General features: G+C 56.9%; 3 protein-coding genes across 4 annotated transcripts in view; 2 read left to right on the top strand and 1 right to left on the bottom strand.

Annotated features, from left to right (window-relative positions):
• The window catches only part of Fibcd1 (fibrinogen C domain containing 1), a 30,287-nt gene extending 23,901 nt beyond the window's left edge, over positions 1-6,386 (top strand). Inside the window, exons 5-7 of the mRNA XM_059259028.1 lie at positions 477-573; positions 5,141-5,320; positions 5,780-6,386. Of these exons, the coding sequence (XP_059115011.1) occupies positions 477-573; positions 5,141-5,320; positions 5,780-6,039 (537 nt within the window). The 3' untranslated portion in view covers positions 6,040-6,386. The remainder of the gene's footprint in view (positions 1-476; positions 574-5,140; positions 5,321-5,779) is intronic.
• A 6,763-nt stretch (positions 6,387-13,149) lies between these two features.
• On the top strand, positions 13,150-13,548 carry Qrfp (pyroglutamylated RFamide peptide). Its single transcript, XM_059259027.1, has one exon. The coding sequence runs from the start codon at positions 13,150-13,152 to the stop codon at positions 13,546-13,548; it is 399 nt and encodes a 132-aa protein (XP_059115010.1).
• Positions 13,549-19,631: 6,083 nt separating this feature from the next.
• The window catches only part of Abl1 (ABL proto-oncogene 1, non-receptor tyrosine kinase), a 114,739-nt gene continuing 109,345 nt past the window's right edge, over positions 19,632-25,025 (bottom strand). For both annotated transcript variants that reach the window (XM_059260034.1, XM_059260035.1), the window contains exons 10-11: positions 24,642-24,806; positions 19,632-22,014 (exon numbers count right to left, since the gene is read on the bottom strand). In XM_059260034.1, the coding sequence (XP_059116017.1) occupies positions 20,324-22,014; positions 24,642-24,806 (1,856 nt within the window). In that variant the 3' untranslated portion in view covers positions 19,632-20,323. The remainder of the gene's footprint in view (positions 22,015-24,641; positions 24,807-25,025) is intronic.

Here is a 25,025-nt window from a genome sequence, read left to right as displayed (position 1 = left end):
AGCATTTCATGAAGCCCAAATTGACCTTGGATTTTTAGTGTAGCCACAGATGACTGAACTCCTGCTCTTCCTGCCTCCACCTCCTAGTGCGGTGCCTGCCTGGCTTAGACAGAGACAAAACCCAGAGCTCACCCAAGCCCTCTACCAGCTGAGCCACAGCCTCAGGCTCCTGGAAGGACTCAGCCTATCCTCCCACAGCAGACGTGGGCCTGGGAGCTGAGCTGCCCCGCCCGCCCACCGCCCGCCCACCGCGGTGACTCCTTCCTGTGGGGGACATTCCAGTGGTGGGTCAGTCATTCCTGCCTCTGGCCAACACAAGCTCCTGAGACCCTGGTCTGCTCCAAGCCCCAAAGCCAGGAGCTGTTGAGGGAAGTGGAAGTCCTGGTCCCCACGGGCAGCCTGTGGGGAAGGGCGGGAGCCTAGGGGCTGGGAGTCCGGAGGCAGTGGGCTCCCATGCTTTGTCCTTCTCCTTGCAGGTGTTTCAGCGCCGGGAGGACGGCTCTGTGAACTTCTTCCGAGGCTGGGAGGCATACCGGGAGGGCTTTGGCAAGCTCACAGGGGAGCACTGGCTGGGTAAGTGTCCCCGCGCTGGGTAAGTGTCCCCGCACTGGGTGTATTCCATGTCTGCCTTCCTTGCCTTTTTGTAAATGGGTTCCATCCCAGTCTCAGGAGGTTCAAGCGATGAAGACCATGAGAACAGAGCCAACCGAAGAGCATTATGCAAGTGGGTCTGTGGGCAGGAACTGTTAAATATGATGGGGAAAGCTGGGTGGAGTGGCCCTAACACCCAGAGGCAGGAGGACCCCGGTTCCAGGCCAGCCAGATGACATAGTTTAAGGCCAGACTAGCTCTGTAGTTCAAGACCAGCAAGAAAAATAAAAACAAAACCTACTCATGATGGTTCATGCCTGTAACCCCAGCACTAGAGAGGCTGAGGCAGGAGGATTGCTACAAGTTTGAGTCCAGCCTGGTGTGCATAGGATTTCCAGTCTAGACAGTGCTACATGTTAAGACCCTGTCTCAAAACAATAGTAATATAAACCAAAATGCCAGGGAGAGAAGTCAGCAGATAAAGGCATTTGCCCCCAAACCTAATAATTGTAGTTCAGTTCCCAGGACTCCCATGTGGAAGAACTGGTCCCACAAGTTCTCCTTTGATCTCCAAGTGCCTGCGGAGATGCAGACTAAACAAATGGGACCCTGGGATGGGGGAGAGAGAAGAGGCTGATGGGGGATGCCCAGGGTCCCCAGTCCCCTGCACACCAGTGACGCTAGGTCAGAAGCAGGGAACCCTGACCTGTCTGGGGACCATCTAGGAGCTCCCTGCAGTCTTGGGTCTCTCCAGCTGTGGTGGGTGTCAGGAGGCCTGGGGATAACGGAGGCGTTGCCCCGCCCTCAGGGCCAGCAGTGGTCATGCTGGGGATGCTGAGTGTGCAGCCCCAGTGCATGGCCAGTCCACCCAGCAGTGGTCATGCTGGGGGTGCTGAGTGTGCAGCCCCAGTGCATGGCCAGTCCACCCGGCAGTGGTCATGCTGGGGATGCTGAGTGTGCAGCCCCAGTGCATGGCCAGTCCACCAGGCACTTTCGTCTCCTTGCACCTCTCAGGGGCTGAGACCCTGGGTGGAGGGTCATTGGTGCACAGCGGCTGTCACTGACGCCCCGGGGGTGTGGAAGGCAGGCCCCATGGCGGGTTGGAGGGGGATAGGTGCTCCTAAGTCAGCAGCGTGCTGTCCTAGGGCATCAGCTAAGACCACGTTCCTTGACCGGGGATCTAGAAGGGCAGCACCCGCCCCACGCTGGTGTCATGAGGAGAGGCCCCACACCGTTTGGACCACGGTCAGAGTTTACTGAGAGATCATGTCACACATCAGTCCCCGGGGCCTCACACCAGCTAGGAGGGCGGTCCTGTTCCCATCACCCCCTTCTACAGATGATGAACCTGAAGATCAGGAGGTGGGGCCACAAGTCCCATTGGATGTGCTGGGTCTGGGGAGCCCAGGTGGGTCCGTGGGAAGGAATGTGGCATGCTTGATGATATTTTAGGAGAAGGCGCTGTGAAGAAGGACGGTAGGAAATTCCTCCTCACCCACCCCACGGCAGATATGTGAAGGCAACCGTGGTGGCAGCCAGTTAGAGGCCCCGTCCCCGCTTCCCACCCAAAAGCTTGGATCAGGGTTGGCGCCTCACCGCTCGGTGGCATCTTAATTGAAATCTATCAGCAGCTGCACAAGGTGGGGAGGAAGCATTTAAGCAAGGCTTTGATTAGCTCTGCAGACGAGAGGAGCCTGACAAGAATGTCAACTGTGAGGTTCTCAGCCTCTCCGTGGCCTCACCTCTGCTTCCCTACCCCCTGGTCTCCGTCTCACTGGGGGCTTCCTCTGGTCCTATTGACTTACGGATGCTCTTTATATACTGTGGATACACACCACACGTTTGCTTTCATTGATTTACCTCTTAGCTTTCTTCCACTATGGTTTATCTCCTGAAATTTAAATTTTTGTTTGTGTATGTGGAGCGGGTGTATGGATGCGGGTAAGTGTGAAGAGTGGGTGCGTGCGTGGTGTGTGTGTGTGTGTGTGTGGTCGTGTGTGTGTGCTTCTGTGTGTGTGTGGTTGTGTGTGTGCACTTGTGTGCGTGTGTATGCGTGAGCGCTTGTGTGCGTGTGCGCGTGTGCGTGTGTGTGTGTGTGTGTGTGTGTGTGTGTGTGTGCTAGAGGTTGACCTCAGGTATCATTTCTCAGGCACTATTTACCATGTTTTTTTAAATTTCATTGATTTGTTCTGTTTTGTATTTTTAATTTAATTTTATTTGTTGCCATTTATTGTGTGTGTATATGTGTGTGCACACATGTGTGTACCATGATGTGTGTGTGTGTGTGTGTGTGTGTGTGTGTGTGTCAGATGATAACTTATGGGAGTTAGTTCTCTCCGCTGTATTGAGGAACTGAACTTGGGCCATCGGGCTTGGTGCCCAGCACCTTACCCACCAAGCCATCTACCCGGCCCTTCATGTTTTTGTGCTGTGTCTTAGATTCAGTTCTTTGAGCCTTGGAATTCCCTGGGGGTGACTGTGTGTGGCGTAGGGTCCTCTGTCACTGAGGGACAACTGGGTTGCAGGGTAGCTCCCAATCCATTGTTTAGGGATCAGAGACATGGCAGGCAGAAATCCCAGGTCGGGGAGAGCTGGAGCTTCCTAAAGATGGAAGGAGGCTGAGGACGCGACGGGAGAGAGCACTAAGACAGAGGAGTCTCAGAGGCCCTGGCCACTGCCAGGCAACTTGCCCAGCAGCCCCAGCGCAGGCACCAGGAAGGTGCGCCCAGCTCTGGTCTTTGGGCCCTGGTGACCATGTAAGATGGGCGTCTCTCAGTAACCCCTGGGGCTGTCTCCATCATACCCTATTCCTGGGACATTTCCTGGATAAGGCCTGAAGAAAAGTAAGAATCTGGGCCCTTCTGCCTGGGTTCAAATCCCAGTTCTTCTGCCTGCCTGCTGTGTGATCTGGCCAGGTGACTCCACCTCTCTGAGCCTTCCTTCTCCGCCCATCCATCAGGGGTCACTGTGCCGGCCAGGCTGCGTCCTTCCCCAGCACCAGCAGGTTCTGGGCAGCGGGTTCAGTCACTGGCCATGCTGAGGCTCTGTAATTAATCATCTTCTGGTGTTGCCTGATTGATCACTGTGCAGGAGGTGCTTAGCATGGTGCCTGGCTTCAGGTGGGGGCTGTTGTCAACGTCACCTGCTGCCTGCACATCTGTCCATCAGCCCTGTTCACACAACAGGTGTACAAGCCATGCCCTGAGAGAGAGCAGCTTGCCTTGATGCTACCAGCCCTGGGGTAACAGCCCAGGCAGGGAGGCGGGATGTGGTGGGATTGCCTGTTCTAGCAGCTCTTGAACCCACATCCTTCAGGTCTCTGGGTTGAACTGAGTCGGCAGCTCTGAGTGGGGTGCAGGGGGGACAGGGATCCTGTGATGGGCTGTAGGTTGCCTGACAGAGGAGACCAAGGCTGAGCAGGGGAGGGTCCACAAAGCTTCTGTGCACACAGTAACCCAAATACTCGCCCACGGGGAGGGGCTGATGGAACACTATAGGCGCTGCGAACCTGTGAGGCGTTTAATTAAATGCCCTCTTAATCAAGAGTTGATCGTGAAGGCAGGGAAGTGCCCTGTTTGTGTGAGACCCTGGGATGGCCCAAGGGCCAAGGAGCAGGAACGTGGGAGGGAGGAATAGAGGCGGGGGGAAGGGGTGGGGTGGTAGGGGTGTGCAGAACCAGGACCTGGGGACGGCAGGAGATGCAGGCACCACCTTCGCTCTGTGAACTGAGAAATATTTATTGAGCACATGTCATACCCGGTCCCACTGTGCCAACCGGGGTCGCGGCAAACACTGGCTGCAGAGTTGTGTTTAGGGAACTAAACTGGCAGGGAAATTCACAAGGAACCAGCCAGAACCAGAATGATGAATGTTGAGAAGAAAGGGGTGCCTGGGTCGGCATGGGAGGCCAGCTACCTTCCCAAGGCTGAACAGAGAGGTACCAGGTGACGAGGGATAGGTAGAGAAGTATGCAAAGGCACAAAGGCCAGGCTGAGGTAGGGGAGCCACCACCCCATCTGAACTTCAAGTTCTGAGTATCTCTCTACCAGCTGTCACCCTGAGACACCTACAGTTGGGGGGGGCCTGTGGGGATGGCTCAGTCAGTAAAGAGGACCTGAATTCGGACCCCCTTCCCATGTAGAACACTAGGTGCAGTGGCATGCGCCTGTAATCCTATCGCTGAGGAGGTAGAGACCGGGTGGGGGTCGCTGGAGCCCCCTGGCCAGGCAGCCTAGCTGAGCTCCAGGTTCAGTGAGAGACCCCGTCCCAAACGTAAGGTGGAGAGGGCCAGAGGACACTTGACACTGACACATGTGCATGAGATGCCGACACACGCTTCGCTTGGAGAGCACAGCCCGACATAAAGTGAACACAAAAAACCAGACGTGACAACTGAGTCTCCAGCTTCTGCCAGAAGCACTCCTGCAGAGGGAAGGAAGTGGCTGGGAGCCACACTTGGCAGGTGTCAGGAGCACAGGCTCCGTTTGGGCGGGAGGGGTACCCCCTGGGTCCCTTGACTTCCTCCGTCTTTTCCCCTCCCCCTCCTCAGGGCTCAAGCGGATCCACGCCCTGACCACGCAAGCAGCCTATGAGCTTCACGTGGACCTGGAAGACTTCGACAATGGCACTGCCTATGCCCACTATGGGAGCTTTGGCGTGGGCTTGTTCTCGGTGGACCCCGAGGAGGATGGGTACCCACTCACGGTGGCCGACTACTCGGGCACTGCAGGTGAGGTTCACGGTGCAGCCGGGAGAGCTGGCCAGAGGGCTAAGCCCCTCTGACCTCTGGGGTCAGGGTCTAGGCCACAAGTCCCGTTGGGTCCTCGCCCTTGCAGCCCTATGGAGCCTGGGTAGTTTCCACGTTTCACAGAGTAAAGAGCCGAGCCCAGAGCTGGAGCCAGGGGATTCCTGGGGTTGGATTCTGTGGGGCCACTAAGTCGTAGATGAGACCTCTGGGATGACTTTCTCCTCTCAGATAAAGGAATGGGCGTGTCAGAAAGCTGGGAGGAGGGTGGAGGCCGCCTGGACACAGAACAGCCAGAAGGTATGCACATGGCTTGGGGTTGGCAGGTGAGCTGCCCGGGCCCAGGTCCACATGCACACCAGGCCCACACGCTTGGTGGACAGGGTTCTGGGGCCTGTGCACACCTCTGCCCAGGGGTTCACCCTGTGTGCACCTGCCCTGCAGGTGACTCCCTCCTAAAGCACAGTGGGATGAGATTCACCACCAAGGACCGGGACAGCGACCACTCGGACAACAACTGCGCTGCCTTCTACCGAGGAGCCTGGTGGTACCGCAACTGCCACACATCCAACCTCAACGGCCAGTACCTGCGTGGTCCTCATGCCTCCTATGCTGACGGCGTCGAGTGGTCCTCCTGGACTGGTTGGCAGTATTCACTCAAGTTCTCGGAGATGAAGATCCGGCCGGTCCGAGAGGACCGCTAGACTGGCACACTGCCCATCACTCGTGTCCTCTGGTTATGTCCAGTCCCCACACATCTCACCCCATGCCCGCTCCATGCCCGCTGTTGCAAGAACATTCTCTGCCCACCTGTGCATGGCTGACCTGCCCTTCTTTAGGGGTGGCTTAGGGCAGCTCCCGGAGCCAGTCACAACCCCTTTGCAACTAGGTCCCTATTTATCAGCTGACATGATCTCGTTTCTACCAGTGGGACTGGCACCTGGCAACCCCAAACCCCACTTGCCCCAACTTTGGTCCCCATGCTGTGTCTGCTGCCTCCTGGCAGGGCAGCAACCCCCCACTTTTCCTGGCTTTGTGAGAACATCGAGAGTAGGGGGTCAAATAGCACTCCGGACCTCTCAACACGGAAGGCTCAGGCCTTCAGACACCTGCCTGCCTGCCCTAGCCCCACTCCCTCTGGGCCTGGAGACCCCACCTCGTATCAGACACCCCCAATAGCTGGGGCTGAGCATTGCTTGGTCTTGTCACCTTGTGGGCATCTGGCCTGAGACACAGCTGTCTACAGAGCCCCAAACCCCAAGGCTGAGGCCAGCCCCCTAGGCTGCCCTTCCCTGGGCCTCCGCAGACCTGAGAGGTTTCTGTCTTGGCTGCTTTCAAAGTTCATCTGCTTTTTCCCACTCAAGCGAGGTCTACCTGGCCTCCTGCATGGCGGCCATGGCGGCTGCCCCACTTCACGTGCCTCTGGGGCAGGGGTGGGACTGGCCTAAGCCAATGAGACCCTCTTGGGGCGGGGCTACACGAGGCTATAGTGCTCTGCTAACCCCGGTGGACTGCCTCTAGGATCCTCCCGGAAGCCAGAGAGTAGAAGCAAGCAAGCCCTGCGACTCAGCATGGCCCAAAGCTGCCATCTCTGCAGAGAGGCTGCCCCCTACTGGTGATGATGGGTACTGCCATCAGGACCTAACGGGGCAGGAGACTGAGGCAGATTGGGCATCGGGACCTGCACCCCACCATTGCCCCCTACAGGTGATCTCCCAGGAAGGCAGGCTGCAGCCCCAGCCCTCAGCTGTGGGAGCTTTGAAAAGGCTGGAAGGTAGGATGGCAATGGTGACCTCTGGTAGGAGGGCAGGCAGGCAGGCAGGGACCCCGCCCTTCCTTCCGCCAGACTTGTAGCAAAGCCTGAAGCCCACTGATGGACTGTGCTACCCGCTCAGTCCTTCACGGGTCTCAGTGAGAGTCAAAGCCGTCCTCAGCACTGGACAGGACCAGTTGTTACTTACTTGGTCCCCAGCTGGTGGCAAGGAACGTGGTTCCAGTCCAGAGTAGCCAGGGTTCTGACGGGACAAGGGACACACAGGGAAGTCCCCTCTCACTCCCTATCTGTCCTCCACTCCTGGCAGATACTGCCACCCCTGAGGCCGCCGCCTCTGAAGTAGCTTCTGCCGCCAGCCGCCTCTGTCAGCGCGGCTCAGAAGTGCTGGATGCTTTCTGATGGTGTCATCAAACAAACCCCTGTGAGTGTGATGTTAACGGATTCACAGATGCCAGTGTGCCACAGGCGGCCTGGGCTCCGGGCCAGGGCTGGGCTGCGGAACACAGGGCCAGCTGGTGGACAGGTGAGGGGTGACATGCATTCCTGTCTGGTCACACCGGAGCCCTTCAGAGTCCAGCCACTGCTCCAGGGACACCAAGCCCTCCCCAGGCCAGGCTGGTGCTCTAGGGCGTGTGGCTCCAAGTCCCTCAGCGTGGCGAGAGGCCAGCCCGACAGCCCTGCCTTCACCTTCTGAGTGTGCACCCCCAAAGGCAGATGGGAGCCTGTCCCTGCACCCTGGGTCACAGCCTCCAGCCCTGGCTTGAGGAGTTCGCTGGTCTGATGTCTGTGCAAGATGGCTGCCATCTGTGATCAGAGTGCCCACAGGAAGCAAGACTGCTGGGAAAACTTTGGGGGGTCAGGTTAGGTCCAGACCTACTTTGGTTTGACAATGGAATTGTCAAATTGACCTGAGTGAGTCCCATGATGTCACTTGGCCAAGCCACACTGCTCTCCTTCTGGGGCAGGGTCTCCATGCCCCACACTAGGGTCTTGGCAACATGGCTCTCTCTATTTGCAAACCATCAAAACTTCTCTCCAAGCGCTAGCTGGCTCCGTGGATTCCACCGAAGGCCTCAAAACTGGCTACACCCGTGCCACGCCAACAGCCAGCTAGCTAGCGTGCAGTGAGTGGACAGCGCCTTGGTTCCCTTGCGAGCCTGAGCTTGTGAGAGATCAGGTTAGAGCTGTGTGCCTCTCCCGTGACGTCAGTGGCTCATGTGAGTGGGGCACTCGTGTTTGTGGGCAGAAGTGGCGTCACCGGTGTCCATCTCTTCCCTGCCTCCTCACCCTTGTCACCTCAAGCCTGTGGGTGGAACACGGGAGTCTGTGGCCACGGTCACTGTAGGTCCTGGCCCCCACGGAGCACTCCTGGGAGAGAGCAGGGCCTTGGATGACCAGAAAGTGGAACAACAGTGTGACCTTCCAGCTCCAGCCCAGATGTCTTGGCCCTGGGGCAGGAGATGTGGACAAGGGGCAGGGTCAATGACCATGGCTGCCCTGATCCCCGTCCTGTGATCTGAGGAGCAACATCCTGGCAGAGACTCATGGAGCTCAGAACTGTGATGAAGTGACATTGAGCCAATGGTCTGGGGGCCTCGGAGAGCCTCAGTTTCTTCATCCGCCTTTGGGGAAGGCTGCTGGCTGCTGTGATGGCCCAGCCATTGGAGGGATCCATAAACCCAGAGGCCTGGAGCCAGGCTGCTGTGGAACTGGGGTGGGGGAGGGGTCCAACCTGAGGCTAGCTGTGATTAGTAGGGCAGGTGTGCATGCCCGTGGGTCCGACCGGGCCCTGGGGCTGGGGAGGAGCTCTGAGGGTCAGTGAAACAGCCCCATGGGCAAACGGTGTGGGGCAGTTGTTGGTGTGCACTTGGTGACTTGTATGTCCCTGTCTCCAATAAAGTCTTGTGTTGACCCCGCTCCAGCACTCACCTGTAGTCCTGCCCCACCCCATGTCACAGCAGAGCTAGGAGACACCCAGTGCTCTGGGACCGCTCTGCTGGACTCAGGGGTGGCTCTGTGCTCTCAATGAGTTACTGGCTGAGCAGAGGCAGCCAAGCCTGGCGAGCGGCGAAGGGTAAAGTCTGCTTTCTGCATCCAGCAGGGCTGGTCTGGGAGTCTGGATCTCATGGATTCACCTAGGCCAACTCGCTCTATGCATGCCACTGGTGTCTCTCGAGGGTGAATCGTCCCTACAGGGGATGGGTCCTGGAGTTCTGAGGAGTTGATGCTCCGAGGAACTAATTAATAGTCATTTATTCCTCAAATCAACTTGATGCTTCAACTTGAGGCCCAAGTTATCTCATGAAAGGCAGTGTTGATTGGGTGCCCATGTTGGAGGAAGCGCATGGATGGAGGGAGGACAGCAGCCTGGGGGCAGCTGGAGAGGCATCCACCAGGTCCCACTTTCTCCACCACATCCTCATCGTCCTGTCCACTAGGCAGCTCATTTTGGGTACAAGCCTGGAGGGACAGAGATGGGGTGCCTGGAGATAGGACTCCTGAGCCAGGACACAGAAACCCGTAATGACTGTGTCCACCTGTCTCCCCGTGGGGGCACACCGTCTAGGTGGGGGCATTGCCCATCTAGCCTGTTCCCTGACACCATGAAGCCACTGTGTGATGCTTCCCTCAGCTGGACCACTCTGGCTGTGGCTCCAAGAGCCATCTGGATAGGTCATACTGACCCAGTCTCACGGAGCTTTCCAGAGCTATCAAGGGGCTTGGGGACATGCCACCAACAAGGCGCAGTGCTGAGGGAAGAGAGCTCCCCAGGGCTCTGTGAGGAGACTGGAGAGGGCCTGAGTGGTGGTGAATGCCTGCGGGGTGGGCATCCTGCTGGTCATGGCTCAGTGGGTCCACATGACCTTCATGACATGAGGACCGCTGGGACATTGTCAACTTCAGAGGTTCCGGGCTGCCTAAGATCATAGCTGGGTGGACTTCCAGGCTGGGTCCTGTTCTGAGAGGAATCATGTGGCTAAATTCAGATGAAGCCAAGAGCCTGAGGGCTGGATCAGTGCTTGGGAGGGCACAGCCCAGAGTGCCTGCCAGGAAGATGCCCATTCACATCCAGTCCCAGTCCTCACTCTATGAGAAGCAAGGACAGGTCCACAAGTCAGGCTGTAGGTGATCTCAGATGAGTGGGTTGGAGCTCTGTGCCCTCAGGACTGTAACCCAGGGAGCCTTAGAACCTTCTGGATAGTGGCTTCCTGCTCTGCTCAGCCTCTGACCTTGATGAGGCCTGTGCTGCTGGATGACACTTGTCTGCACCCTCAGCTCCAGCCTCCACACCACACTGCCCTGGGTATCGGGCTGGTAAGGTCCGTAATGGCAGACAGCGGCTGAAGAAACTGGGACTCAGGAATCAGAGAGCCCGACACAGGCAAGAGCCCAGGATGTGTGCCTGGAAAGTGCTCTGGGAGTCTGACTGGGCCTCAGAGCCAAGACTTTGACTAAATCAAACATCTGTGCTCGCTTCCTGGCCTGAGGGGCATGGCATGACATGGGAAACCAGTCTGAGCTGAGGAACAGGTTGGCCACCAGGGGACCTGTCTGCAAAGGCTTCCAACCTGCCACACAGCTGCTGAAGCCTCAACTGGAGGTGGGTGACATTGTCATTAGTCACCAGAAAAACTGCACTGAGTGGCGGCCCTGGAATGGGCAGTGGCCAGACACCCGTGGGCAGCTTCCAGAGGGTGTGTTTGGTAAAAGTAGGGTGTCATGGAGGTCACTGTGAGAACAGCACCCAGGCATGGACTCAGCGGGACAGAACCATGGTGTGTGGTGAGGGGTTGGCGGTGACAATCGCCATGTCCTCACAGCAGACCTCACCACCTACCCTATGCCTTTGCCAAGGTCCACGCCTGGCTACTGTGATGCCCTGGCTCCAGGCCACCGTGGCAGCTACAGGGGAGGTGGGTGTGATCATGCTCAGTTGGGGTTCGGAAGGGCGGGCCCTGTGGCTTTATGTCAGGATGGGTAGCCAAGTCTGGGGTACAGATAGACATTAGGTACAGCCCCGCCATAGGGCTGGATGGTGAGAGAGAGTGCACTCTCTGTGGGACAGACTAACAGCAGTGTTAGAGCTGAAGCCAGAGAGGGGCCTGCTTAGTTCTGGGGTCCGTCCCCTGCATCCCTCTGAAGCAAAAAGTCCTGTACAGTTTCACCTCTCCTAAGGCTCCAGAGAGGCTGTCTCACACACCAGAACCTCCTACAGAGGGACTGGTATCTGTGACGCTCCAGCCCCCGCAGAGTGAGGAAGGTGCCTCTGTAAGCCTACCCTCTCTGGAGGGAGACCACAGGGCAGCACCATCAGGGTTCTCAAGGGTGGGCACCGATGTCTCCAGCCAGGGTCTGCCGGGTCTGTGTCCACAGCTCATGGGTAATGATGCCCTCTCCAAAGGGCAGTGCCTGCCACTTTTATCAGACCACATCCTGTTTACATTGTGTCTTTGTCCTTGGCCCACACGGCCCCTGCCTTCACCACCAGCAACCCCAAAGGAATCCTAGGCCCAGGAATGCAGAGCAATCAGGCAGGCTGGGGCCATGACACCAGGCATCTGCATAAAGCACGGAGACCCCAGGGCCATGCCTCCTGGACCAGGACCCACGCAGCTCTGCCTGGCACCGGGGCCCTCCTCAGAGCAGCCCACAGCACAGCGAGTACAGCAGGAAACTCTCCAGGTGAGCTGGGTGCAGGCAGGCACAGCAGGAAGCACCCAGCGGGCAGGGTGGGGTGTGGGAGACCCCCAGATATGGGAAAGTCCCACCAATGCAGGTCAGCCCTAGCTGCCAGCTAGGGAGCATTTATCTCCGAGGATAAAGAATATTCCTCGGTCCTCACGCACTCCGTAGGAAGAAGGAGCGATGCTTGCCTGTCCCCTGTGGGCCTGAGGAAGCCCCTTAGCAGCAGCAGGCTGGAGGCTACTCCAGCCCCTGGGGACCAGGGGGCTTAGCAAGCTGGATTTGGGTAGGAAGCTGGGCTGCTTTTGTTGTTTTTGAAGCTTTCTGGCTGGGCTCACTTCTTTGAAATGTTTTCAAGGGAGCTGTTTCTGGAAAGAATGCCTCTTCCCCTGCTCCTATTCCAGCTTCAGGGGGCTCCTCAGAGGATGAGCCAGCCCAGTCCGGCTCACCCATGGTCATTGCAAAACAGACTTCCTCTGTGAGGGAGGGGGACAGTTCCCAACAGGGCAGAGGTGAGGGGGGACCCAGTGGCAGTGGAGAGCTATGGGGACGCAGAGTAATGAGGGTACCTTGAACTCGGCCCCCTCTCTCATGAGGCTGTAGGATCTAGGACAAACCCTGTGCCTCTGAGCCCGAGGAATTGAGGGTGGCACTGTGGCTGGTGGGCTGGATGGTTGCGTGCAGGAGGCAAACATTTCCTGGAGGCCTGGTACACCAAGAAGCCACATGGACATTAGATCCCTGAGCCCCCACTCTGTATGGCGAGGTGCAGTTTGCTAGACAGACTACTGTGAAGATAAGCCCATGCATGTGGGTAATCTTTAGCTCAGAGCCTGTCCTGTCCAGTGGGTGCTGGCTGTCCCCAGCCTTGTCACTGGCTCCTCCCCAGGTAGGTGACTGAATTACACAAGGACCACCAGACCCATTTCCCCCTCCCAGGAGCAACTTGTCCCCGAGTTAGGGAGACAGTGGGGTTTCCCAGCAGACCAACTAGACCTATTCATTATCAAGTGGAAAACACGACTGCTTCTCACTCTGCCCGCGGCCCCAGAGTCAATAATTATAATAGAAAATTGAACCCGAATGCACACAGCCCTCAGGGCCACCCGGGTACCTCTGCAAGCCAGCTGGCAGGCGTGGTATTCTAGTACTGAGCCACGAAGGCAGCTCCTTGGCTGCAGGTGAGTGAGAATAAGCCTAATTGGTACAGCCAGCTCCTGCAGTGGCTAAGAAAGGCTGGTCTCCAAGGTAAGCTGCGCCAGCCGCTACCCCTCTGACAGGCCTTGGGAAACTTGGGGCCAGGGCCTGCATGTGACCAAATGCTGCCACTAACCCCTCCTCTCCTTCCTCCGCTCAGATGAGGAGCCTTCACTCTTTGCCTTGCCTCCTCCTCCTGCCACTGAGTGCCTGCTTTCCCCTGCTGGACACAAGGGGACCCACAGACGTCGGTGACATCGGAGCCAGGATGCGCTGGGCGCACCTGGCTGAGGGACGCAGACCCCACTCAGTGCGAAGTCCTTCCCCGTGGCGGAGAGTACCACAGCCACAGGCCCTGTTTGTGGTGGCCAAGGAACTGCAGGCCTCACGCAGGGAGCACACCGGCTTCCGCCTAGGGAGGCAGGATGGAAGCAGCGAGGCTGCGGGGTTCCTGCCCACTGACTCAGAGAAGGCCAGCGGCCCCCTGGGGACCCTGGCGGAGGAGCTCAGCAGCTATAGCAGGAGGAAAGGAGGGTTCAGCTTTCGCTTTGGCCGGTGAGGGCCTCTGTGGACTCTGCCTGTCTTTCCTCGGTTGCCACCGTGTCCCCACGTACCCCAAACCCCAAGGACCCAGGCCTGGAGAGAGCAAAGGCCTATCATAATGAATTAGTGGTAGATAGATGTGTGCTCGACTTTTCATTTCCAACTTTGCTAAAGTGAAAAACTTCACCCCACCCCCACCCCCCGCCCCCCACACACAGGAGAAGAGCAAATGTGTCGTGGTTAGTAAGACGAGGTGTCCTTGTCCCAACCCATGACTCAGGCTGCTCTGTCTCAGCCCCCTCTTTCCCCATGGTCTGACTGGAGCAGCCCCCGGCCCCCAGGGGCAGGGCACTGGGCTGTGAATACAACAACAGGTCTGGTTCTGTTGTTCATTGGAGGGCAGGTGGGCTGAGAGATTACAACAGGAAATCAAAGTTCTGACAGTGCCCCCAGGGACGCGGGTAGCTGACATCTGAAGTACCGCTGTGAAAGAGCACACTCCACTGTGTATAGAATGTGGGTCTGAAAGGTCCAAATGAAGGGGAAAAAATAGCCCGTCCAAACACAAACCCAAGACAGAGCGTGTGCTCTCCACCCCATTAGCACAAGATGCCTCTGGCAAGGAAGCCCTGCAGTGGGCCGCAGCGGCACCAAGCTGCCCTTCCGATGGCCTGCCCATCCCTGGGCAGCCCATCCCCTCGGCAGACTGTCCCCTCCCCTCGGCAGCCCGTCCCCTCCGCAGCCCGTCCCCTCGGCAGCCCGTCCCCTCCGCAGCCCGTCCCCTCGGCAGCCCGTCCCCTCGGCAGCCAGTCCCCTCCCCTCGGCAGTCCGTCCCCTCGGCAGCCCCTCCCCTCGGCAGTCCGTCCCCTCGGCAGCCCGTCCCCTCGGCAGCCCGTCCCCTCCGCAGCCCGTCCCCTCCGCAGCCCATCCCCTCCGCAGCCCGTCCCCTCGGCAGCCCGTCCCCTCCCCTCGGCAGCCCGTCCCCTCCCCTCGGCAGCCCGTCCCCTCCGCAGCCCATCCCCTCCGCAGCCCGTCCCCTTGGCAGCCCGTCCCCTCCCCTCGGCAGCCCGTCTCCTCCGCAGCCCGTCCCCTCGGCAGCCCGTCCCCTCGGCAGCCCGTCCCCTCCCCTCGGCAGCCCGTCCCCTCGGCAGCCCGTCCCCTCTGGCGGCTGGCCTTGTCCATGGTAGTATTGGCCAAGCCAAGGGCCTCATGGGAACTGAACTCGTGGAAGGGATGGTTTTCTGCTAAGCAAGGTTGAGTTTCAAATACCAAAAACTAGGACTGTGCTGTGTGTATCTTGAAATAAAAGTAACAACCGCAGCATCATAATGGAATGCCGGCCGTCTCCTTCCAGGTCCTCTGGGCCTCAGAAACTTCTCTTGAGCTCTTGGAGCCTTCACTTTGGGGAGATGGAAATCAGGCTGTCTGTACCCCGTATACCTCTCCTACTAGCCCCTTAATTGGCAGCCAGGTGAAGGTACAGGGAGATACGGCACAGGCTGTTTCCTCTTCACTCCCCTGTTCCTTACCTATGTTTCTTAGAATAAGCAGTGGGGGGGGGGGCTGACATCTCCACCTGGCGGCGGGGGGGGGGGGGGGTGTCAGTCTGGGCTGTGTGCAGCCTGGGGCCAGGCAGAGCATCCCTTTCAAAGGCTGCTGAGTCTCCTGCATCCCATCCCAGGTCAGACACACCCGTCAGAAGCAGCTCACTCCAGGGCTGGCTGTGACTGCTGAGATGAGGACTTATATTGATGTTTCCATGGCAACATCTCCCCTCCTCCTTGCCAGTGGCGGCTTGCCCCTGTTCACAATTGAATAATTTTCCATTGAGCTGTCACAATTAATTGGTAGATTTTTATTAGCCTTTTAGAACCACACTGGGCCAGGCCCAGCTTGGCACCTCACAGTATTCCGGTGTTTTCCGTTCTATTGGTGACTTACGTCCCCAGTAGCAGCTCTCAGTCCTCAGCATCCAGGAAGCCACTTCATTAAGGCTGACAGATCGGAGCCACGAGAGAACTATGTTGACTGGGGGGCAGGGCTGGGAGGTGAGGTGAGGAGGGAGGCCAGAACCAAACACCCGACATTGGTACACAGCCGTCCCCAGAGCCCACACGAGGCTCCCCTGGGCCTTGCACGTGTGTCCTAGGCTGCAGTCACAGGGACGAGGCGAGGGCCCCAGAATCTGTGAGGCACATTTCTCTGCCTTCCCCACCATCACAGGAAGACGTAACTGAGGCTGTGTCCAGCAAAGGGATGCGGCTGCTCCCTGCTAGTGTGACACACTCCCTGGGTCCGTGTCTGTGAAGACACTCCTGAGACACAGGTGACTGTGGTCCCACCCGGCTTCTGTGGGGCACTAGCCTGGCTCTCAATCCCTCCCCTGGATCATCCATACACATAGGAGACAGGCTGAGACAGCCAGACCACCAGCCGGGGCAGAAGGGTCCCTGGCAGGGCCCTGGTCCTTCTCTTCACTCTTCAGGTTGTATACTGCCCGTGAGGCCGAGTGACCTGCACACCCTCACTCTGTGGGTCGGTGCTGGCACTCCGGCTCCAGCCCTCATGCAGCGCTCTACCAGCGAGCTGCATCCTAAGCATGGCAGGCTCTTAATTTAGCAGGATTAGATTAACCATGATGGAGAAGACTGGGATGAAGGGGGAGACCTTCAAAGGAATGAATCTGCTGTCATTACCTTTAATCATTAAAAGAACCAACAAAGCTATTTTTTTTCCAGTTTGCTTGTACATTGGACTCAATAGCCCTGAAAATCAGAATACTCAGACTGCTAACGCATTGATCTGCTGAACCAGCTCGCCTATATGGTGCTAAACTCCCTCTTTAACCCCCTGCCCCCAAGTTTCCCACGCTCTGGCAAGGTCTAGGCCCTCCTCTGTCCTCTTGGGAATGAGGAAATCGCTCCTCTCCAGACTGGGAAAGGAGAGGCTCTGGGAAACATCTACCCCGAGGCAGACTCAGCCCCAGGCTGCTCACTGCTGGCCTGGCATCTCTGACTCTCAACCCAAGAGCTGTCTGTAGCTACTCACTGTATTTATTCAAGCCACAAACAAGAGCCAGGCGTATGGTGCGTGCTTATAATCCCCATCCTCCGGAGGCTGAAGCTGGAGGATCAGAAGTTCAAGGCCAGTTTCGGTTCCAGAGTGAGATGGAGGCCAGCCTGGACTAATGAACAAAAAATCAAAGAAAAAGGCCAATCTTCCCTGTGGGCGTGCACATCTACAGGTTATAGGCTGCTAAGATGTGTGGAAAATGTCTGTCCATATTTTCCTATGTTTGGAATACTATTTAAATGCTTAAGGAAGGAAAAAAAGAGGGGTTGGGGATTTAGCTCAGTGGTAGCGCTAGGCAAGCGCAAAGCCCTGGGTTCAGTCCTCAGCTCAGGTGGGGGTGGGGGTTGGGGGTGGGGGTGGGGGGAGAAGAAAGGCCAAAGACAGCTAGCTGCCCGTCCTAACTCGATCCAGTACCAGAGACACCACAGGAGATCCACAGACCCAACCATGAGTTTCTGGTCACCCTGTGCTCATGGTCTGTAGGCATAAGTCTCAAAGCTCCCGGGGGAACAGAATCCCAGAGGTGTCTGATTGCAGAATCGACATCAGCTGGACCAGGGTCTGGGTCAAGAGGCTAGGTCAGGGATGAAGGCAGTACCAATGATGGGGTGTGGCTGGGGTGCTTGCTTTGCCTGGCCCCACTTAGTGTCATCTGTGCAAACCCAGACTTAGAAATGACTTCCCAGGGGGCTGATAGCGCACTAAGGTGCTTGCCATGTGAGCAGGAGGACCTGAGTTCAAATCCGCAGCACCCATATACGCTGGGTGCATGTCTCTCATCCCGGCCCTGGTTGGGGGTGGGCAGTGAATGGTAGTAACTGAAGAAGAGACAGGTCCCTGGAGGTCACTGGCCAGCTAGCCAAGCCAACTGGTGAGCCTCAGGCTCTACGAGGACCATCTCAAAAATACACTGGTGACTAAGGAAGACACTTAACATTGACATCTGTCCTACACCCACGCGAGTGTGCAGACACACACACACACACACACACACACACACACACACACACACACACACGGCGGGGTGTGGGGACGGACTTCCCTATAACACTGGAGTGGGATGGATGGCATTGATTTAGATCTGGGCCTGTGAGGCCAAGCCAACCAGCTTACCTTTATAGGTCGCAGCCTGGAAGGTCCTCCGCCGGGCAGGATGCAGCCATCTGTACTGTCTACAAGACTCCCTGACCTGGTGGGCACATGCAGTGTGGCCTTGGCCAAGCTGCTTCACCTCTCTGAGCCTCAGCTACTCTACACCTCTAGAGGACGGTGCCAGAGCTCAGGAGGAGGACTGTCTCTGCGGCACAGACACTTCCAGAATATGCGCCTATTCCAAGTGTAGGGACACCCGGCAGCCAGCAGCAGCTGCAGCTGAGCCTGATGTGCAGTGATCTTTCTGCACCCCGGAACCGCAACGCCAACACAGCACGGTTACTAACTTCACCTCTGTGGGCAGAAGTCTGTCACTTCCGCCTCCCTTTTGATCTTGTGTATACACTCACACGTGCACGCACATTCCCCACAGTGCACACGTGGAGGACAGCTGGCAGCAGTCGGTTTTCTGTCCACCACGTGGGTCCCAGGGATTGAACTCAGGGCGTCAGGCTTGGCAGCAGGTGTTTGGCCCTCGGAGCCATCTTGCTGGCATGTGCAGAGGAGCATTTCTCTGGGCCACGCACAGCTATTAGATTCCAAGGAGCATCTGTGATCTAAGGTCAAGAAGGCCAGCCTTAGAAATGACTAAGTTTCAGGTGACACATTAGGACCTTGAGAGATAGAAGTATTTTATGCCCTGGGCCGAGGTGACCTATCTCACCCCTGTGGCCTTACATGAAGCACTGGGAAAACAGGCCAGTAGTACTTGCCTGAGGCCATGGGGAGGACCCTGAGATGTAGGGGCGTGCCAGGGAGGAGTCACCCTGCCAGCAAGAATCTCAGGAGCTTATGTCTCTCCTACTCCAGGCCTGACACAGGACACTGCCACCTGCTAAAGGCTGACTAGAGCTGGGCAACTATGTGCCAGGGATACAGGGTGGCCCAGACATCCTGTTCGTGGATGGCAGCCACTATACTGCTTTGTGGCAGCCAAATGTGCGGTGACCCTTCGGGACATGATGGGTAGCAGGGATGAATCACAGACCAAGCAACCTGTCAATACTTCTGTAAACACGTATTTATTTAAAAAATACTACAGAGAGATTTGGATTCAAAAACACAGAGTCATATACAGAAACAAAATGTACTGACTGAGAAAAAAGGGGATGTCACTGGTGTGCCAGAGGGGCACAGTGGCAACCTATTTACATGTCATTTATAAGAGAGCAAGTCTATTTTAAAAAAGTGTAATACCAAAGTATAATGTAAAATATAGTGGCACATCATGTCAGCAACGACAGACTGGTACCTTGTGAACGTGGTTTCAGAGTATGGGGGTGTCTGGCTTTTCAAGGCCGATGGCAGTGTGGCACCGACTCCCCTGGGCTACAGAAGAGCCGCTGGAGGCGAGGAGGTGATGTGCTATGAGGACCATGGAGAACACCCCAGAAGAAATCATCTCTACAGAAAAATACAAGCCGAGTCTAGGTGGTTAGTGTGGGACTGGGGCCAGCACAGTGCAGCCGAGTGGAGAAGCAGGAGTGTGGTGGTGTCTCGCCTGGCCCAGCGCAAGGCCAAGGCAGGCGCCCCGCTCTTCAGCTGGCTGCTCTGGGTCACAGTCAAGGAGACACACGCCTGTCTCTCTGCTCAGCTCTGGTCCTGGCTGCTGGGGAAGAGAAGCATGCCCTGGCTAAGCCTGCGAAGTATCCCCACCCCGCCTGTGCTGTGGTGCGCCTCCGGAGCACCAGGCTAAGCACTGTTCTAGGTGCTTAAGCAGCAGCAGCAGTTCTGAGGAGCAGCTAGGGCTCAGGAGAGCCAGTGGTCCTTCCTGCCTATTTGTGCCTAGTGGTTGCTCCTTTCTGTGCAGAGCTTTGGAATGCTCAAAAACACCAGAAAACCAGACCCTCGTCATCAAGGCAAGGACCAGAGAGGGGAAGAAGACTGCTCAGAAATTCAGATCTTTGGGGGCCCCTGGAGCCCTAGCCTTGGTCTGGCCAACCAGAGACTGCCACCCATGAAACTCAAGTTGCTATCCAGGACTGCAGGGCACACCACTGAGGATCTAAACAGATGACAGACCACACTGCCCTAGCTGTCTCCAGTACCCACCCACCCGGGCCCTTGGTGTTAGCCCCTCATGACCCTCAAATCAACAGCTTCCTTCACATGAGAAAACAGTGAGCACAGCCTCTCCGGGACAGGTCGTGAGCATAGAAGGTCCAGGGACGGCCAGCACGGGACTCCCCTGCCTTGGGGACCAGGCGCATCAGAGGAGGATGTTCTCCTGCAAAGACATGGGAAGGACAGTCCTTCTGAGCACTCCCAGCTGGCCTCAGAGCTGGGTCTGAGGCACTGGGCAGGGAGGAGCCTGGTGGCCTGGCAGGCCAGCTGCAGTCTATGGAGCAGGAGGCCCACACACAGGCACCTGGGCTGGGGAGGAAAGGTGCAGGCCAGCTGGCGCACAGCACAAGAGGAGGGCCCGTTTCACCAGGCCCGGGCTCTGCCTGATGCTCTGTAAAGCTCCTGGGCCAAGCTGCCAGCTCCCCAGTCCTCTGTCCCCCATCCTTAAGGGCATACGAGCCCCGTGGACTGCAGCATCTCTGGCTGGCATGCACTGGCTGCTGCTACCTCCGTACGATGTCGCTGATCTCCTTCACAGAGCTAAGCAGCTTGCTGAAGTCCTGTGTGGCAGCTGGGCCGCTGGAGGCTGTCGCAGGGCAGATCTGCAGCTCTCGGAGGTTGCTCTCCAGCTTGTTGATGGCCTCTCGGAAGGCAAACTTATTCCTCATCTGCTGGATGGAGTCCACGTAGCTCACGCAGAATGTGTACAGGTTCTTGCCAGCCTCCAGCACGGCACTGTGGCTGGCCATCTGCTCTGAGTTCCGGGAGATGGCGAGGCACAGGGCCTCAGTGCTGTCCAGAACCACACCCTTGGTGATGGTGCCACTGGCGATGCGCTCGGGCGGCTGGCGGGTCTTTCGCAGAGACACACGGGTTGATATGAGGGGGATGAAGGCGGCAGAAGATGGCTGGTCCCCGGGCAGGGATGAAGGCGCTGGCGCTGTGGGGGGTGTGGGGACTGGGCTGGTGGGGGTCCCTGGAGGCTTACTAGCTGACTGAGGCTTTGGTACGGACGGGGGCACGGGCTTTCGCAGTCCTTCCCCAGGCTGGCCAGCCTTGGTAGGGTCACTGTTCGCAGCGTCCACAGCCAGACCCGTGCACTTCAGCTTTGCTGCCGCCCCTGCCTCCGCAGCCACCTCTTGGCTGGGGCTCTGCGCAGGCTTCCCGGCTTTCCCTGCCGAGGCAGGTGGAGGTGGCGGGGCAGGCTTGAGCTTGGCCAGCCGCCCCTTGTCTCTCCCCGGGGACTCTGAGCTGTGCTTGTGCCTCCTTACTCGGGTCTCCTCAGAGGAGGCCTTGTTCGGGCCCACTCTGTTGCTGGGGGGTGTCGGCTCGGCAGCGGCAGGAGTCCCCAAGGCTGTGCTCTTGGTGGCCTCCTCCTTATGAGGGAGGCCGGCGGAAGGAGAGGCGGCGACCTGCCGACGGAGGAGTTTGGGAGTCAGGCTGGGAGGGCTGGAGCCTGGGCTGGCCTCCATGTCCCTGAAGACTTCATCAGCAGCCTCCTCACTCTTCTTCACCAGCCGCGGAGGGGGCGTCACTGTGCCTCTGGCCACCTGCTCAGACCTGGTCTCACTGGCACGTTTCCGAGGCAGAGCTGGCTTTTCGCTTTTGTGCCCCCCAAAGGTGGATGAGTCAAACTGCTTGCCAGCAGATGGCAGGTCCCGAGGCAGTGTGACTGACCGCCACTCCGTGTCCCTGGCCCCGTGGGGCATGCAGGAGGCTGAGCAAGAGCGCAGGAATCGCTTGCTGGAGCTGATGCCACTCTCCTCTTCCCCGGCAGCCAGGCGGCTGCTGGTCAGCGTGCTGGACTTTTTCCACAGGTTGGGAGAACGGAAGCCCGAGCTGCCTGGCTCCCGGAAGGCTCCATTGGGGACACCAGCCCCATTGCTGGCTTTTGGAGACTTGGTGGGCTCTGCCGCATCTGAGGGGGTGAGAGCTGGTGGCCCGTTGCTGGCTTCCCGGCCATCATCCTCACCAGCCCCTCTGCGTTCTGGCTGGCCATCCATCTCGCGGAAGGAGCTGCTGCGCTTAGGGGGCGTGGGTGCCATTTTCTTCTTCTTCTTAATCAAGGCGCTGAACAAGTTGGTCTTCTTGTCCTTGGGAAGAAGGCGCTCATCTTCATTTAGGGTGCCGTCTGGGGGCCCTCGCTCTTTCCGAGGAAGCAGTGGTGATACGGCAGGTTCACTGTCCAGCACATCTGAAAAAGAGAGCCAGAGTGAGGCGGAGCTCCCTGGAAACGAGGCGCTCACTCCTGGGGGGTCCCCAAGGCTTCTGCACCTCAGCTTTCACAGACGGGCACAACAAAGCTCAAGTGCTGCCGGAGGGCAGACAGAAGACAAAGGTGTGGCTCTCACCACAGCTCCGTCTCATCGTGGGTATCAGCCAGGAACACTGTCACTATCAGCAGGGGCACAGGTCTCTCTCCCCAAACTCAGAGGGACAAGAGCCAAATGACCCTGCCTTCCTCATCCTGAAACCAGTTAAAGCTGTGGAGTCCCTCCAATGTCACACTCTGGTCATCGAAACAATGCCCAAGGTCAGACTTGCTGAGGCTCCTGAGGTGTAACCTGGAGAAAGAGGTCAGGTGTCCCGTTGGGGCCCGACAATCAGCTGCTGTGACAGACCGGGAAGATGACCTTCATGAAACCTCAGGTGGGTATTTTTAAAATACGAGCGACAGTTCACAAAAGGCCTTTGTGCTATCAGGCCGGCTGTAGGAGGCTTCCGTCAGCCTGTCGGACAGAGATGGAGGCTGCGCCTGTCCTAAGACTGGCAGAGGTACACACCAGAACGAGGGTGAGCAGAGGACCACCCCACACTTTAGTCCAGCCGAAGAAGATGGACCAAGAGACTCTACTGGGTCACAGAGCCACATCAAGAGCACACATATTGGGGACACTTCTGGCTCACCAGGAGATGACCTACCAAAACACTTCACTAATGATACTGCTGGGAAGGACACAGGTGCCTGCTCATCGCCTGCTCTGCCTAAGGACATGCGGCCATGGCAGCCTCTCTTCCCCACTGCCAACGATCAGACAGCATGACAACCAGCAGGGACCAAGGGACTGCTTGGGTGCCACAGCCTCCAAAAGGGTGAGGACGATGATTCAGTGCTTCCACAATTTGGACTCTTTTTTAAAACCACACACACACACACACACACACACACACACACACACACACACACACACACGTGTATGCACATGCCTAGCATACATGTAGAGGTCAGAGGGTAACCTCAGGTATTAATTAGTTCTTCCTTCCAAGTTGGTTGTGTGTACCAAGCTAGCTGGCCCTTACATTCTGAGGGTCTCTCTGCAGGAGAGCTGGTGGTACAGGTATGTGTTAGTACATGGATTGTGCAGACTGGACCTCAGGTCCCGGCAACTGCTCAGCAAGTGCTTTACCCCTGAGCCATATCCTCAGCCCGTATGGAAACCTTCCAAACACACACCCTGGGCACCTGTGTGCACTGTCCCTGTGCTGGACAGTTTTATGTCAACTTGATACGAGCTAAAGTCAGCTAAGAGAAGGGAACCTCAGTTAAGAAATGAATTTCCCCAGTACTCAGGAGACAGAGGCAGGTGGATCACTGTGAGTTCCAGGTCTATAGGGTGAGTTCCAGGACAGACAGGATTATAGAGAGAAACTTTGTCATGAAAAACAAAAAAACAAAACAAAACAAACAAAAAAAAAAAAAAAGAAAGAAAGAAAGAAAGAAAGAAGGAAAGAAAATGTCTCCATAAGATTAGGCTACAGGCAATTTTGTAGGCCATTTTCTTAGTGATTAATGGGAGAGGATCCAGGCCATTGAGGGTGGTGACATCCTTGGGCAGGTGGTTGTAGGTTCTATAAGAAAGCAGGCTGAGCAAGCCATGGGGAACAAGGCAGTAAGCAGCACCCTTCCATGGCCTCTGCATTGGCTCCTGCCTCCAGGTTCCTGCCCTGTTTGAGTTCCTGCCCTGACTTCCTTCAGTGATGGACTGTGATGATGAAGTGTAAGCCTAATAAACCCTTTCCTCCCAAGTTTCTTTGGCCATGGTGTTACATGTTGTTACAGCAACAGTAACCCTTTTAGGGACTAAGACATGCCCTAAAGTACTTTATGTGTCTCATGGGTTTGACCATTCAACTTCTCATCAGTATGAGTATAGGTTTAAAAATACAACTGTTTAAAAAAAAAAAAAACGTAACTGTGGATTCATCTGAGTAAATATCCCTTATGAATCTCTATCAGAACCAAACTCCTGTCTGGTCCCGTTCAACCAGACCCACAGTCCATTAGCCCATGCTGGGAGCCCCTGGGAGCCTTTGTGAGTTCAAGTACTAACCCCCAAAACTGACTTCAGTGGGTCTGCAGGAAAGCCAGATGCTGGCCCAGTGGTTACTTAGTGCACAGCAGGCATGCAAGAAGCTCTAGACATGACTGCTAATACCATCCCTGTACATCTCTAGACACCTCCTGACCCAGCCCCATTGTCCTAGCTGAACCTAGGAAGAGTGCAAAAAGACACTCCCGAAACTACAGGGACCCCAGCTTGGTCCCAAGAAGCTCTATCCTGAGTGACTCCCAGGCTGCTCTGTTTGGCTCAGTGTTTATTGCAATGTATGTCCTGGAAGATGCCTAGAGTGCTGTGAAGAACACACGGAAAGGTGGGTGTGCTTCTTGGCAGGCATCCCAGTTTCTGCCTGTCTAAGCAACTGCTGAATGGCTCCTTGGGGAGACTGGCAGCACTGAGGAGGTCTGCTGTTCTCTGCCAGCTCCACTGATAACTTCCTGTTCACCTACCCTGGCTTGAGGGTGAGAAGGCATGGACATACCGCTTTCTCCCAGGCCTTTCATGTGGAGAAGCTCAGGGGTGTCAGGGGCGTCTTTCTGCTCGGCAGCTCTCCTGCAGGTCCTGGTCTTGGTGGGCAGCTCTGGGGCCTGCAGCATGCTGCCAGCAGTTCCTCTCAGGCCTCGTTTCCCCAGCTCCTTTTCCACCTCTGAGGATCACACACAAACAATCCAGCAGTCATCAGCAAAGGTGCTGTCTTGGAAGGGATTCTCTTTGTTTTTTTCTAATTTATATATATATTTCTTAATTTTTTTTTCTGTATGTGTATGGGTGTTTTGCCTGCATGTATGTCTGGCACCACAGGGTGCAGAGGCCAGAAGAGGGTGTTGGATCCCCTGGGACTGGGGTTGTGAGCCACCAACATCTG

This window comes from Peromyscus eremicus, chromosome 4, assembly GCF_949786415.1.
Source record: "Peromyscus eremicus chromosome 4, PerEre_H2_v1, whole genome shotgun sequence".
NCBI lineage: Eukaryota > Metazoa > Chordata > Mammalia > Rodentia > Cricetidae > Peromyscus > Peromyscus eremicus.
Note: the sequence above shows the minus strand (reverse complement) of the source record. Positions and strands in the feature narration are given on the sequence as shown.